Raw genomic sequence first — 15757 nt, 5'->3', positions numbered from 1 at the left:
TCAGTAGTTTAGGCGTCCATTTTATATTCCGCCAGATCAGCAGTCAACCACACCCCAAATCCCATTCCGTCGAGTCCAACAGTCCCATGACTATAACTATCAAGAAATATTAGTATAAATAAGTACAACCCAAATCACATTACAATGGTATCATATTAACGTCACACATCTCATACACAATCAACACACACAATCACACCATATATCTCAAGTCAAAAGAGTAAACTAAAAATTTAATCTTCAAGAGATCGATGTTACATCAATTCTGATCTTAAAAAAAAATTACATTAATTTTGACATTGACCTATTAAATGTACATTATATTACCCATTCCGTCTATCTGCTGTTAAAAACTCGACGGAACCCTCTAATGGAAGGGGTAATATGATGTAAATTTAATGGGTCAATGTCAAAATTGATGTAAAAAAAAAGAAATAATGTCCATCAGATGTTTCTATTTACTATTGGATTACAAGCAGACGGAATGGGTCATCTGATGTACACTTGATCTGTCAATGTCCAATTTGATGTAAAAAATTTCCTGAGGTCTAATTTGATGTAACATCAATCTCTCGACGGGCAAATTGTGAGATTACTCCAAGTCAAAATGAAACATAAGAGGGCAATATCATTCAAATCCTTTCACACAACATAGGAAGGCAGATTTCTTAATCCTTAACTATCACAACATTCTTCTTGAATGTTTATATAATTATCGTACATCGTTTTATAAGGGAATAGTGTACTCACAAAACTCGCCAAAATTATTTCAACGAGTCAAGCATTCCGGGTGCATGATTTTGGTCTCCTTTATTGCCTATCATGTGAAGTATAAAACTAAATTAGGAACAACATAATAATACGACCATACATATTGGTGCGGGTAAGTATCCCTCCTGATAGGAAAAAGCCACATTGATACTTCCATAATCATTCCCATCTCTATTTTACCCTATATTACCTATCAGCCCTTATCAACATGTAACTTAATCAGAATAACTTAATCATGTAACAATATTAATTCAAATCGCTACCTACCTTTAGATCTTTCTAGAATCACCACTTAATGATGTTTAACCTCCACACTCGTCTTAAGCAATTAAATGGAGAAAAATATGCATTTCGATTATTAACAAGATACTTAAATTAATAAAAGAATTGATTTCAACCGTGGAACTCGTGAAAACAAACAGCTTCTCAACTCATCCAAGAAAAGCAAGGTTAAAAGTAAAAGAAGCTCAATCAATTTAAACTCAGCATCTCATACTCAAGCATATCACTGATTATAAACTTAATCTCTTCTGTTGTCCTCTCAATCTTTTATCCATTCCCTTCTCTCCATGCTCTGTGCCATTTTAAATAATACCACTAACCTAACATATTCCAATTCACGAGCAGAACACGATCAACAAAGGAAGATGGAAGAAGTAAACCTCAGCTACAAACCTAATTATGCCCATAACCTGATCTCCTGCCTTCCTCTCGATTCTTCCTTCCTCCTCCTTGTTTCAGCTCTATTCCGAGCTCTATGCTCGTTGTTCCATCTCTAAGCCCCCTTTGATCCCATCTTCCTCTCCCATGAGCTCCACGGAGCCCTCTCATTTCGCTCTGCTACTTCCCCCATATATTTTTGCTTTTTATACTAAATAAAAGAATCCTCGTAATATTTGAGTATATCCTACACTGACATTATGAGTCAAAAAGGTAATGGAATCAAATGAAGTATATTCCAGCAAGGACAAGCTATAACGGTAACACATAAAAAAATGATATACCTAATGTAGAGGAATTAGCTAGAATTATATACTAATACATATAGTGACAATTTTATGTGTAATACAAATTGATATAAATTAATATTTTAATTTTCATACAATTAATTATATTTTTAACATATATAGTTCTCTCCTTTTTATGTAGATTGTTGATACATAAATTGGGCTTCGATATTACATACACCGAGTACATCTCTTCAAGAATATTTGGAGTACCCTCTCCTATTTAGGAGCAACCTCTTGTGCTCCTTCCTTCCCTCTGCTTCCTTACGATCATTGAGAAGTGTGTCTTTCATTGATGAGATTTATCCAGGGGTTTCTCTCTTTTCTTCTTTGGAGACCTTCTCTTTAGCGAGGTCTCTGCCTCTCTTCAATTGGCCGTTCTCATTTTTGTCTTTCACTCTAATCGGCCTGCCTCTTGATGAGGCATAACGCCCTCCTTGTATACTATCAGCTCACCCTATTCCTCTGACATCCAATCCCACTTGCTTATCCACTAGAAGAACAAGTTGGGTTAATTCATACATATAATATTAAGAGAGAACAAGTTAATATGAATATGATAATGGAAGACACCAAGTTGGGTAATATAATATAACAAATGGGGTTGTGAATGCTGTGGCATCCATGTATCACCCGTATGTATAGTTATATGATATGACACCGCTCTTCATTCCTCCAATCAATATGTGACACGTGCACTTGAAATTAATCTAATCATCCTAAATATTATTTAATCATTTTCTTTAATATTTCATATAAAATTTTTCCTTTTCATATAATGTAATTGAACTTCTCATTTTTTTCTCCACGTCTATATGTTTAATTTTAACATAAGTCACGCTTATTAATTTGTTACTATTTTATGCTTTTCAATAATATTAATATCATTTATTGCACTTTTATCATATGAAATATTATTGATTGAAAATTTTTTGAAGACCCGCAGCAATGCAAGGGTCCCTATCCTAGTATATATATGGAAATCCAATATACATTGGATCTTTTTTTCTCCTCAATTACAGAGACATACTATTTCTTTTCTATGATTTTTCTGATTAGCGATTATGCTAATTATTTCGTTACATGTCTTTTATTTCTTAATTTTCTCCCGTAGAAAATGGAAATATGGGAGTGTAATTAGAAATTCGGCGTTAGAAATGAGTAAAATTCATACTTTATTGAGTCATTTACTTATCATTTTTTTAATGGTGATTACTTCAATTATTCTCACATAAAAAAAAGTTTTCACCCTAACATTTGTAAACGAAATCTTATATTTTTCTGTGGAGAAATACATTTTTGGTTATAAGGGAGGCCTATGGCCTAATACAAGAATGGAAAGGGCAAAGCTAAATAAACGGGTACGGAAGTCCCACTGACGAAATCAAACCTGATACCTCTTGGTGTCAGATGGCGACTTGTGTCACAGCACCAAATCTCCTTCCTCATGGAGAAATACATTTAAAAAAGGAGAAAAAATGGAGATGAAAAATGAGAATGAATTTTCTAAAAATAAACTGGATCTTAGCTTTCAAATTCTTCCATTTTTTTTATTATGTTATTCTTAACGAAATTAAGATAATATTTATATTGCGAATGATGAATAAACTTTAAGAGTTTTCACAAAAATAAGAACTTTTCTGAATTCACGAAAAATAAGACACAATCCTGGAAATTCCCTCATTTCCAATTGGCACTGCACAAATTCTCCATGGCCTGTTCTTTCTCTTGTATAAATAGGCTGCTGTCCACAATTAGCTTGTTACCACCGAAGTCTCCTTGATTCCTTCTGTTCATTCACGGGGTATCCGGTGATAGCGATTCTTCCATTTTATACCCTGAAAGTCCACTAGATCTTAATATAAGTTGGAAAACTTTTTCCTAGCTGCAAAACTACTATTTATTTAGCTCGTGTATTCCAAGTTACGATGATTTACTACAAAAATTCTGAGCCTATAGTCATCAATTCCGATGATTGGTTGTGTCTTTCACAATGCAACGAAACTCGGGGAACTAACTAGCGAGGAGAGAACTGAACTGACATTGCCATCTTATTCACCCACCACGGGGCAAAGACGCCAAGGGATTTAAGTCGGAGAGGTCATCCCGAGGCATCTGAAAAGCGAGGTGGGAACCATTTAAACAAATCTTGTTCATGCCATTTGGCAAGGCAGGCGAGGATCCTTCTCGGACAGAACTTCGAAAAAATAGAAGTGAAAGATGGCAATCCGAATGATGCTGCCACAGCTCGCCTTCGAGCTCTGTCCATCTTACTATGCACAAGGTTCCCATTTTGACCATCTCGATATCTTCAACCTCAACATGGCGTTTCATTTTACACAGATTTTGAAATTTGAATGTAAAGCCCATGCCAAATAAGGATTAATAAAACCGATAATGACGTTGCTTGAAGAGTAAGAGTTGCAGTAGCATCAGATAGAGACGACAATAATCTTAAGGAATAAGGAAAAGGATGCTGGTTTCTGGAAATATTGAGGGCATGGAAGTCCAGACGACATTGGACTTTTCCTCCCAATCACCCATTGTTTAGTCCAAATTCTAATTCTTATTTTTCTTATTTTCCTGCCTCCTCATGTGCTCTTCCGATAATTACTTTAGCATTGAGAAAAAAGCGTCATAGCTGATCTCATTCATTTGTAGCTTAGCGCAAAGATTCTTCCAAGATAATGTAATCTAAGGTTTTTTAAAGATTTTTCATCGCGAAGATTTTTCAAGTGTTTAAAAAGGTTTAGATATTTTAAAAAATGTTGCTAGTTAGTTTAAGGAGCATTCTTAAAAGTGTAATTTCAAGGATGTTTCAAACTAATACATTTATTATAAAAACAATGCATTATTTTATTAAAAATAATAAATTTCTTGTTAAATAATAAAAAGCAACAGTCACACACTACAACATGGTGATATCCGTTTGGTCTATGTGAATTCCTCCTTCCAAGGAGACCCTACATGAAAGATCAATCCTATTTAAAAAAAAATTAAAAAGTAATTGGAAAAGGAGAGAAAAGATAAGATAAGAAGAAGAGGCAGAGGGAGAATAGTCAAGATTTTTATTTTTCTTGCACCCCAAGCTGATATGGACCTCAAACATTTGGACATTTCTGAAGGAGCTTTCCATCCCAATCCTCAACCTTTTTTTAATCATTCTGTCCCTTTAAAAGGCCTCGACGTTAATTCTCACTCCCACGAACAACACAAACACAAACAGAGAGGAAAAGAAGAGGTAACGTCTGCTATGAACATTGGTATAGGACTAGCCATCCTTGCTCTAGCGGTGGCATGGGCATGGAGGGTCCTGAACTGGGTGTGGCTGAGGCCGAAGAAGCTCGAGAGGCTTCTTAGGGAACAAGGCTTTAAGGGGAATCCATACAAATTCCTGTATGGAGACCTGAAAGAGAGCGCAAAGATGATAAAAGAGTCGAAGTCTAGACCCATCGGACTCTCGGATGATCCAGTGCCTCGTATCGATCCCTTCGTCCTTCAATCCGTAAACACCTATGGTAAGTCAGATGTATCCTTAGAGATCTGAGGACAACCAGTAGGGTCGATTTTTTTGTTATTGAATGATACCCTTCTTTGATGACCAGAGTCAAGAATTGCTGAATTTTTTTTCCGGTTAGAAAGGAGGCTCAAGTCTAGTACAACCAAATTTTTGTGTTAGGCCTAATCAGCTTGTCTGTTTATTTGTCCTTCCTATTCGATATGCTTTCCACCCCCCCCCCCCCCCCACCCCCCCTTAGGTCTTTATGCGTTTTGGGTGAACTTCCTGTTTTTCTTTCATTTCTAAAATCACTCCCTAACCAAGCATAAAGCCAAGATCGACCATAAGCTGCATCTATATAATGGTCTAAAAGACATGCTTCCACGAAAGTTATATGCAATGGCCTCTGGGTTTCACGTGAGAATTGCAGGCAAGGATTTTTTCAACTGGATGGGACCGACTCCAAGACTGAACATCATGAACCCTGACCATATCAAGGATATTTTCTCAAAGATATATGACTTTGAAAAGCCGTCTCAGAATCCACTAGTCCTGTTAATAGCGAATGGACTTGCAAACCATGAGGGCGAGAAATGGACAACTCACAGAAAAATCATCAACCCTGCCTTCCACTTAGAGAAACTCAAAGTAATCTCCATGAACCAAAATAAAATCTCGTCCTTCTAATGGATCCACTATCCAGACTAATTTCTTTCATCTTCTTATGTGGCAGCTCATGTTGCCTGCCTGTTATTTAAGCTGCAACGAGATGGTGACAAGATGGGAGAAGTTGACATCCACTGAGGAATCAGTCGAGCTCAATGCATGGCCTGACCTGCGGAATCTGACCCGTGATGTGATTTCTCGAACAGCATTTGGGAGTAGCTATGAAGAAGGGAAGAGAATTTTCGAGCTTCAAATAGAACAAGTTGAGCTCGCCATCCAATACATGCAGACAGTCTACATCCCAGGATGGAGGTAAATGAGGAGCTCGGCGTGATAAGTCTCTTGAATTCCTAATATTTTCGAGGAATGATAATGCATAAGTAAGATGAACGGTGTACATATTCATCTTGTTCCTTTTGCTTGTAGGTTTGTCCCCACGAAAACGAACAGGAGGATGAAGTACTTGACTGAAGAAGTGCACTCCTTGCTTCGTGGGATCATCGGTAGAAGAGAAAAATCGATAAGGGCAGGGGAGGCTGCTACTGGTGATCTTTTAGGACTGTTGCTGGAGTCGAACATGAAGGAACAACATGAAAACAGAGGAAACAAGTACACAGGGATGAGCATTCAAGATGTGATCGAGGAATGTAAGCTTTTTTATTTTGCCGGGCAAGAGACTACTTCAATCCTCCTTGTCTGGACGGTGATATTACTGAGTATTCATCCTCAGTGGCAAGACCGAGCAAGAGAGGAGGTTTTGCAAGTATTTGGAAGAGATGGAAAACCTGACTTAGATGGGCTGAATCGCCTTAAGATTGTACGTTGAAATTTCTCTCTACAGGGGCAAGTGTGCGGGATGATTTCCGACTTTAAGCTGACTTCTTATACATTTTGTTCACAGGTTACGATGATCTTGTACGAGGTTATGAGGCTATACCCACCAGGGATAATGATCAACCGCTTCACCCACAAGGAAATGAAACTTGGAAAACTAACTATACCAGCAGGGGTAGAACTGTCGGTGCCCATACTACTTGTACACCACGATAAAGAGCACTGGGGAGAGGACGCCGAGGAATTCAAGCCCGAAAGATTCTCCGAAGGAATCTCAAAGGCGACCAAGAACCAAGTTGTGTATTTACCGTTCGGTTGGGGCCCTCGAATCTGCATTGGCATGAACTTTGCATTGATTGAAGCAAAGATGGCGATGGCTATGATACTGCAAAGGTTCTCATTTGGGCTTTCTCCTTCTTATGCTCATTCCCCAACAACATTCCTCACTCTCCATCCCCAGCATGGCGCTCAAATCATTTTGCGTAGAGCTGAATGAGCTGATCACATGTGTTATTGTCAACACAATACACACGAATAGGTTTACCATCGGCTTATCACTTAATGCGAGTCGGTTTAGTATAGTAATCCTTGTAATAAAAAATTATCATTTGTGTTCAGTTCTTTTGTGCTCTAATAAGTTCTTCCTTCTCTGGTCATAGTTAACTATGCATTGTGTAGGATTTTGAGCACGTCTGCTTCAATATTGACGACCTGCGTGTTACAGTAACTAAGGTTGGTTGCAGATGTACATGTTAAAGAAATGAACGAAAGAAAAGAACGAGAATGTGTCTGTGGCCTTACTATGTATTTCCTCGTTCTTCCAACATATTATCTCCCCAACCCCAATATAACTTCTCTGTCTGATCTCTCTTAGACAGAAATTCTTTTATTAGGCAGAGAGGCAGCGGGAAGTATGATTTCCATCAATGGAACTAGGACTCATGCTCCTCGTCCTAACACTGGCATGGGCAAAAGGTCTTCTTAGCTGGGCGTAGTTTAGACCAAAGAAGCTCGAGAAGTTGCTCTGCTGAAGGTCTTTCCAGGAATTGGTATAGGTTTCTGTCCCGGAGCCTGGGAGAGACCTCGAGGATGTCCAAATATAACTTTAATGAATGCATCTGCACACCTGGGATAAACACTAATATTGTTTAGAACAATATTGTAGCAGCAGAAGGAAATAAACGTCAGGATAGAAACCTACGATCAGCATTATTTTTACTATTTAAAGCAGCTTCCCCCGTGGAGTTTATGCAGTGGTTTGCCTGAAAGGACATTGATGCATTGTAATTAGTAAGGTTCATATCTGATCTTTTCCTTCAACTTGAAAAAAAGTCAACACTGCATCAATTGAAGTTATGTCAAATCCATTTACAGAAGAACCTCAGTGACTACTTAAAGATGTGCGCGGAAGAAGAGGATTAAACGCACCTGAATTGAGTGGTCGAAAAACCCGCTTATAAGCTTTTGATGTCTTTTTGATAAACATGGATAACCCCATTCATTTGTAAGAAAACACTGACAAATCAACTACAGTTATTCTCGATACGAGCAACATCAGAAACCGCAAGTAAAATTTGAATAGCTCCAATAAAGCAAACCTAGTGGCGAACTCGTGGGGCCTCTCCAAATTGAAGCCAGGGAATGAGGTTGGTACATGCATCTCCTCATGAAAAGCATCCGTACCCTTGGACTTCTTTCTTTCTTTCTTCCTTTTTTTTTTCCCCCTCATTTACGCATCATACCTAGTTTATATTTCCAAATCATTTCCTTCATCAAGCTGTTTTACATCATAAAACACCATGATCTTGATACAGAATCTCGTAATCTTGATACATTCTCGGAGTTATTTACCACCTGCTAATTGGATCTTATGAGTAGATGAAATTGCTACATCAGTGCATCTGTGATTTTCTTGATTTCGTGCTCAGCTTGCAGTTGTTTATGTTGACATGCTGTTTGACTATGATCATTGATGATTGCAGTGTAAATTTGTACTACTTCAAGGTACTTACGGCTTTTCAATTTTTGTCTCAGACTATACTTACAATTGTGGAGCACCGTGGTGCCATTGTTCCTTGTCAAATTGTGGCCCAAAAGACTGGAGCTGTTTCGGAGACTGTGGATTTGGATCAGAATGAGCTGATTGATGTAAGACAACTAATAGAAATGGTATCAAAGGAGACCAAACACATTGTCTTTCACCATGTGTCTAATGTTGTGGGTAGGGAAACTTTTTATACTGAACTGCCATTGGTATATGTTGGCTCTGAATAGGTTAGACCAGGAGGAGTGGAGTTGATTTATATCGTCTCCTGACAGTTTTCTTGATATTGTATTTCATCTGTGGATCGATTGAGGAAAGAACATGCAGCAAAAGGGCTAGCAAATTTTTACTCGCAGTCCGGCTAGTTAAGCATTGGCTCTAGTGTCTATTGAGCATCCGCATCATCTTATTCCATTTATGTATGTTACATTAATTCACCATGTAGCTTAATATGTAACTTGATTAGATTTGAAGCTGGAACACCTGCAATTGGGGAGGCCGTTGGGTTAGAAATATATGAGATAAGAGTAATATACAGAACAGATGCTAGGGGAGCTAAGGTATTCTTACCCAAGAAAGAAGGGGGCTAGGGGTTAAAGACACGTGTTCATGGAATTCAGTTTGTAACCTTAAATTGATTTGGCTCTTTTTGAGAAAATCAGGCTTAATATGGATTTCTTGGTTAAATGTTAATATCATCAAAGATAGAAGCTTATGGCCACTCAAGGATTCGGGCAACTACTCATATGCTTGGAGGAAAGTACTAAAGCTTAGAGTACGAGTTTTTCTCTTTTTAAGTGGGAGTTGGGTGATGGCAAATCTATTCTCTTTTGGTATGATAACTGGACTTCAGAATCTCCTCTCATAAGGCACACAAATGGGCAGAGATTTGGAATTCCTTCCTATTCTACAATGTCTGAGGTTCTTCTTGTTAAAGGTCAGCAGCTGAGGCATTGCATAGGCTTAAGAAGGCAGAACATTAATAAAATCATCTCTGGCTCTACCCTGACTGATAGGATTGACAAGGTAGTTTGGCAAGGGGATAATAAAGGGAGATTCTCAGTTGCAAGTGCGTGGAATGTATTGAGACACAAGGACGATCGGGTGCAATGGCATAATCTTGTGTGGAAGGGTCCTGTAATTTCAAGACATAGCTTTATTAGTTGGTTGGCTATTTAAAACAAGCTTACTATGCTTGATAAATTTGCTATTTGGAATATGGGTGTTGTCACTTGTCGCGATAAAATAAGATCAATGCAAGTGCACGTTATCGAACAAATAATAAGTATAAGTATGGTTCCCTCATAAACTATTATAAACTTCCACTAACTACTAAATTAGCAGCCTACTTTTATCCAAATGATCGAATTCCAGTGATTTCAGAAAATTAATAATTAACTAAAGCAAGTAATGAAATTCAACTGGTAAACAATCAATAAACACAAGGTATACAACTTCTCCTAGCACCTATCTAAATTTGATTCCTCTCTTTCTATCTATTGAATGATTATGTGTTAACCTCGGGTTTTAATCTCTCCGTAATTACCCTCCGGTCATAAGGACGTATTCCCATGTATCGAATTAATTACTCTATCCTCAATGGAACTTTGAGATTGAATTTAGGGGTTAAGGTTTCAATGCCTTGACCGCCAATTAAAATAAATCGGTTCCTGGAGACTGTGATTTTTTTTCTCAGACCGCAATCTTCCTTCCCACAACTTATAAACGTCCTCTCAAACTCAACTTCAGTTGCTTCTGAGCTGAGCCACATCGACCCCGCTAGCCAATGATAATTACTCGGTGCCATCGCCTAAATAGAAAATTAGGAAAAAGAAAGTGCATAAATCAGAATAAAAGTTTGAACTAAAAGTGAACTACTTGGTATTAATATTAGTAGAAAGTAAAGAAACAATCCATAACAATCGCGCCAAAAACTTGTTGCGAAAAAATAAGATCAATGCAAATGTACGTTATCGAACAAGTAATATAGTGATAAGTATAAGTATCGTTCTCTCAGAGACTATCCTAAACTTCCACTAACTACAAAAATTAGCAACCTACTTTTATCCAAAAGATCAAATTCGAATGATTTCAGAAAATTAAGAAAATTAATAATTAACTAAAGCAAACAACGAAATTCAACTGGTAGACAATTAATGAACACAAACCTAGAGTATACAACTTCCCCTAGCACCTATCCAAATTTGCGTCCTCACTTTCTATCTATTAAATGATTGTGTGTTAACCTAGGGTTCTAATCTCTCCTTAAGCACCTTCCTAATGTCATAAAGACGTATTCTTATGTATCGAATAAATTACTCTACTCCTAGACAATTAACTAGTGGGAACCTATTAAGAATCAACCTTAATCGGTTACCTAAGATGATTGGGTATATTCCTATCTTCCTCACGAATCAATTCTATTTTCCAACACAAATCGAACTTAGGTTATGCTATCTATGGCTAAACCTAGAATTCCTCTTCTGAGTTCAACTAGGTTACCTAATCAATTCAACAGGTGGCCAAGCAATCGAAAAGCATTAAACACGAGATAAGCATAAACACATATAATTCATTCAATAGAATAAAAGAGAAGTCACAAAATCTAGAATCGAATGCTAGATTCCATTGATAACCCTAGAAAAAGAAATTTAGCTCCTCATGTTCATCAAAAGCAACATCGAATTAATCAAAGACATAGTTTCGAAACAATAATACCCCATATATCCTATGATTTCACCGGATTCTCAAATTTATCATATGCTTTAAAAGTTATCCAAAATATCTCATGGTTTTACATTTGATTCCAGATTTTTCCGCCGTCAATTTATCCGTTAATGAAACGTAATAGGTGTGAGACCCGGCATTTTCACACACTCATGCATATAGTGTGTGTATATATATATATATATATAGTTTCTATGTTGATGACACTATAAGAGTCGGAAGTATATATACTATGTATATATATTTATGGTGCAAATTGTTAAATATGGGCCTGAAAAACATGGGCTTGAAAAAAAAAACAAAAATGTTAGAGCCCACATGGCCCAAAAAGAAGAAACAGAGGGGGGAGAGAGAGAGAGAGAGAGAGAGAGAGAGAGAGAGAGACGTTGAGAGATCGAGATGGGCAGCGACCAAGAGAGGAGTACAGAGGGAGGTTCGGATCAAAAGAAAGGAAACGGAGAGAGCTAGAGACTGTGATGGAAGCTCGAAGCAGAGAGGGAGAATAGCTTGAGGAACGAAGGAAGAAACAGAGAGAGAGAGGGGTTGAAGAGAGAGTGGGCACCAGAGCTTGAGGTTGAGCTCGAGGATGAGGGAGGAGGATGGGGGAAGACGGAGAACTGCTCTGAGATATGAGAAAAGGTTCAAGGAAGATGGGAGCAAAGCCTAACAGCTAGTTGACTCAGGTGTGAGGAACTAGGGAACCCAATTTAGTTGTGGGTATCTTTAGGTACGTGAATTTCCTATTTCAAATTCTTTCTGTTGTTTGAATTCTGTTGCATTCTTCAATTGGTAAGTTAAGAGTTATGATTAGTTGGGTTATTAGGTTGAAGGAATTTTGGGTGATAGCTCAATCTAGCTGTTTTAAGATTATAGGAATTTGAGAAAGCAATGAGTGAAGGAAACATTGCAAGCTAATTAGAGGGAAGAAATATTTATAGTGGCAGTTAGTTATTTTTAGGTCAGTTTACACGAGAAAAACTGATAGGAAAGTATTTCTTCAGAGCTATTTTAGTTGCACTATTAAGCCTTGGATTATTATTATTATTATTATTATTATTATTATTATTATTATTTCAGCTTAGGTAAATTTATAGGATTTAGGGGTATTATGTTACGAAATGAGGCTGGTTATCTTGTGAAGAAGAATGCGGCTGCTACTGTATATAAATTTTAGTTGTATGACCGATACTTGAAAATATTCAATTGCATATGCCTTCCTGTCCATTGGGGTCTAAATGATTATATTTTATTTTTAAGGTCAATTTGGAATATGGCCTGTCATGGGAATGGTAATGATATATAACTCGTTCGGTTATGCTTGAAATCGATTGGGATGGAGGAGATTGATATTATGCATTTTGAAGGCCAATTCGATGAATTATATATTATTTTGGGAATCATCGGTGAGTGCTATATACCATTGTGGAATGACATATATAAGTTATAAATATATGTATATATTTATTTATTAAAAGAATTGTGGAGATGATTTAATTAATCGGAATTGGAAGCCTAACAACATTTGGAGATATTGCATCTTGTGATATAATTTGTTTGCTGGAATGTGTGTGATTTTAAGAGGCGTGTGATGAATTTAGGAGCTTTATCTTGGAAATAAGTGTATGGAGTGGATGAATTGAATTATATGTAGATAAGGGTAAGTCGTAGTGATTTGTGTGTGAATAAAATACTGGATGGGGCTGATGGGAAGTATAGACAGGATAGAGGTGAACTTGATGATGGAAGTATTTTCGAAGTGGAAGAGAGATCAATTAGCACCAATAAGTATAGTGATTATATTGTCTAGTTATAATATATGATCTGTTCTTATTGAGGCCAAAGAGGCTATGCTTGTGATTTAATTCTAAAAAGAAATAGTTAATCAGTAAACGGGTGTGCTAGGTGGTTTGATATTGTAATGTATCATGTATGTATAATTTAGTCCTTATTATGCTTATACTTGACTAGGGACCGAGGAGATTGAATCTCGGCATTTGAAAGGCTCGATTCGATGGACTATATCTTGGAGTTCGGTGAGTATTTTTATTCCACTATAAAATGAAATTTAATCTTTAATAATTATATAAATGCTTATTTAAATGAGATAAGTTGAATGAAGATAGTATGAGAATTTTGAGGATTTATTCTAAATGAATTCGCTTAATTGCGGTGTGGTGATACTATTGTTTATAGCCATGGGACTGCTGATCCGGCGGTATATAAAAAGGGACTCCTAGATCGCTGATCCGGCGGGATATAAAAAAGGACGCCTAGATCACTGATCCGACGGTATATAAAAAGGGACTCCTAGACTGTTGATCCGGCGGGATACAAAAAGGGACGCCTAGACCACTGATTCGGCGGGATATAAAAAGGGACGCTTAAACCGTTGATCCGACGGGATATAAAATGGACGTCTAGATTACTGTTGTCGGAGGATAATGGGCAGCCCTCGCTTATGAGAAATGAAATGAGGAATTTGTGGATATGAATGCGGTGTCACGGTATCGTCGAAAATCTGTTACGAAGATTGCAACCTTATGGCTACTATTATTTGTTCCTTAAGAATGATTGCTTGAGTTATATAATATTGATTTGGCTAATAGGAGAAAGGTTCAAGGCTGAAAAGTAGGTATACATATATCATTAGAAATTTTGAAGTAAATGATATGACTGTAATTGTTGATGTGAGTGTATACACAAGTTTAATACTTCATTTTATTGTGAAATTTAATACTCACTGATGCAGCTCACTCCCTACACAAACACACACACACACACACACACACATATATATATATATTCAGATGAGTTAGGAGCTAGATTAGCCGCACATGATAACTTTTTGGACAACGGGGATCAGTGTGGACGATTTTTGCAGTTAGGCCCACTCATGGTATATGTAGTAAGTTCTTGTAGAATGCTATGATCATGTTATGACCTGAAATTTTTGTTTATTGGTTTAGATATGTAGTTGAAAAGAAAATACTTTGTTAAGATGTATATATTTATTAGAACTTGTTGGATTGGTCCTATGTTTTTGGAAGATGTGGGAAGCATGTTTTATATAAATAGTTTATGTGATATTGGATATTGAGGAAATACAGAGGAAATTATGTTGAATTTTCGAGTCATGACAAAAGACTTCAAACCTATCCCATGATTTTAATTTTTTCTCAAATTTATCTCGAGTAAATTGCCACAGTGGCAAGAATGGGTCCATTTACGTTTCACATCAGCAATATAGTTAAATGTTGACAAAAGATAAAATGACGGGATAGATTTAGAACAAAATGTAAATCATGAGATATTTTTGGTAATTTTTAAAGCATATGATATATTTGAAAATTCGATGAAACTATATGATATATGGCGTAATTTTCTCAACAATAAACTAAGATAGAATCAAAGAAGAAGAAGAACAAATCCGGTTCGCCAACTCAAATCCACAAACATCTTCTTGATCTTTCTCTCGTTCTTTGCCTTGAACTTTCTCGCAAAATTCATGCTCCAGCGTCTTCTAATATTGTGCAGCCTCCAAATCTATATATTACCCCCTACGATACACAAATTTTGCCTAAACTAAATAACAGAAAGAATATCTACCAAATCTCTATAGATAAACTTCTTAAATGTCAAATATACCCCCTTAGCTATAAAGATTCCTATTTAAAAACACAAAGTCGACATCACACTTGCTCGGGGGGAAATATATCGAAATCTTGCATAGCGTTTTGTCACTGAGGCTCTTACGAACTGATCGCGGTGTTTCTGACTTTGTCACTTTGGTTGCCCATAACTTCTTCATTTAAACTCTAATTCACGTCCCGTTTAATCTGTTTTAAATGTGATTATTTCGATTATTCTCACATTAAAAAAAGGTTTCACCTTAACATTTGTAAACGAAATCTTATACTTTTATGTGGAGAAATATATTTTTCGATTATAAGGAAGGTTTATGATCTACTACAAGAATAAAAAGAGCAAAACTAAATAAATGGGAACAAAAGTCCCACTAACGAGGATCAAACCTGAGACTTCATGGTTTCGGTTGGCGACTTGTGCCATGGCACCAAATTTCCTTCGTCATGGAGAAGTAGATTTAAAAAAGGAGAAAAAATAGATATGAAAATGAGAATGAATTTTCAAAAAATAAACCGGATCTTAGCTTTCAAAATTCTTTCAATTTTTTTATTATGTTATTCTTAA

General features: G+C 36.7%; 1 protein-coding gene and 1 long non-coding RNA gene across 3 annotated transcripts; both read left to right on the top strand.

The window, feature by feature from the left end:
- Nucleotides 1-4976: 4976 nt before the first annotated feature.
- On the top strand, nt 4977-7584 carry LOC116205500 (cytochrome P450 CYP72A219-like). Of its 2 annotated transcripts, XM_031538125.1 has the most exons (5): nt 4977-5296; nt 5708-5925; nt 6011-6255; nt 6370-6760; nt 6845-7584. In XM_031538125.1, the coding sequence occupies exons 1-5, from the start codon at nt 5032-5034 to the stop codon at nt 7271-7273; spliced, it is 1548 nt and encodes a 515-aa protein (XP_031393985.1). In that variant the 5' UTR covers nt 4977-5031; the 3' UTR covers nt 7274-7584. The 2 variants fall into 2 exon arrangements, with proteins under 2 accessions (XP_031393985.1, XP_031393986.1); XM_031538126.1 differs by lacking the exon at nt 5708-5925 and having other exon boundaries at nt 5157-5296.
- Nucleotides 7585-11907: 4323 nt separating this feature from the next.
- On the top strand, nt 11908-14277 carry LOC116202617. The gene is made up of 3 exons (XR_004156101.1): nt 11908-12275; nt 13517-13581; nt 13742-14277. It is a non-coding gene; the product is annotated as an uncharacterized LOC116202617 (long non-coding RNA).
- The last annotated feature ends 1480 nt before the right edge of the window (nt 14278-15757 follow it).

The sequence above is a fragment of the Punica granatum genome, chromosome 4, assembly GCF_007655135.1.
Source record: "Punica granatum isolate Tunisia-2019 chromosome 4, ASM765513v2, whole genome shotgun sequence".
In the NCBI taxonomy this organism is placed as follows: Eukaryota; Viridiplantae; Streptophyta; class Magnoliopsida; order Myrtales; family Lythraceae; genus Punica; species Punica granatum.
Note: the sequence above shows the minus strand (reverse complement) of the source record. Positions and strands in the feature narration are given on the sequence as shown.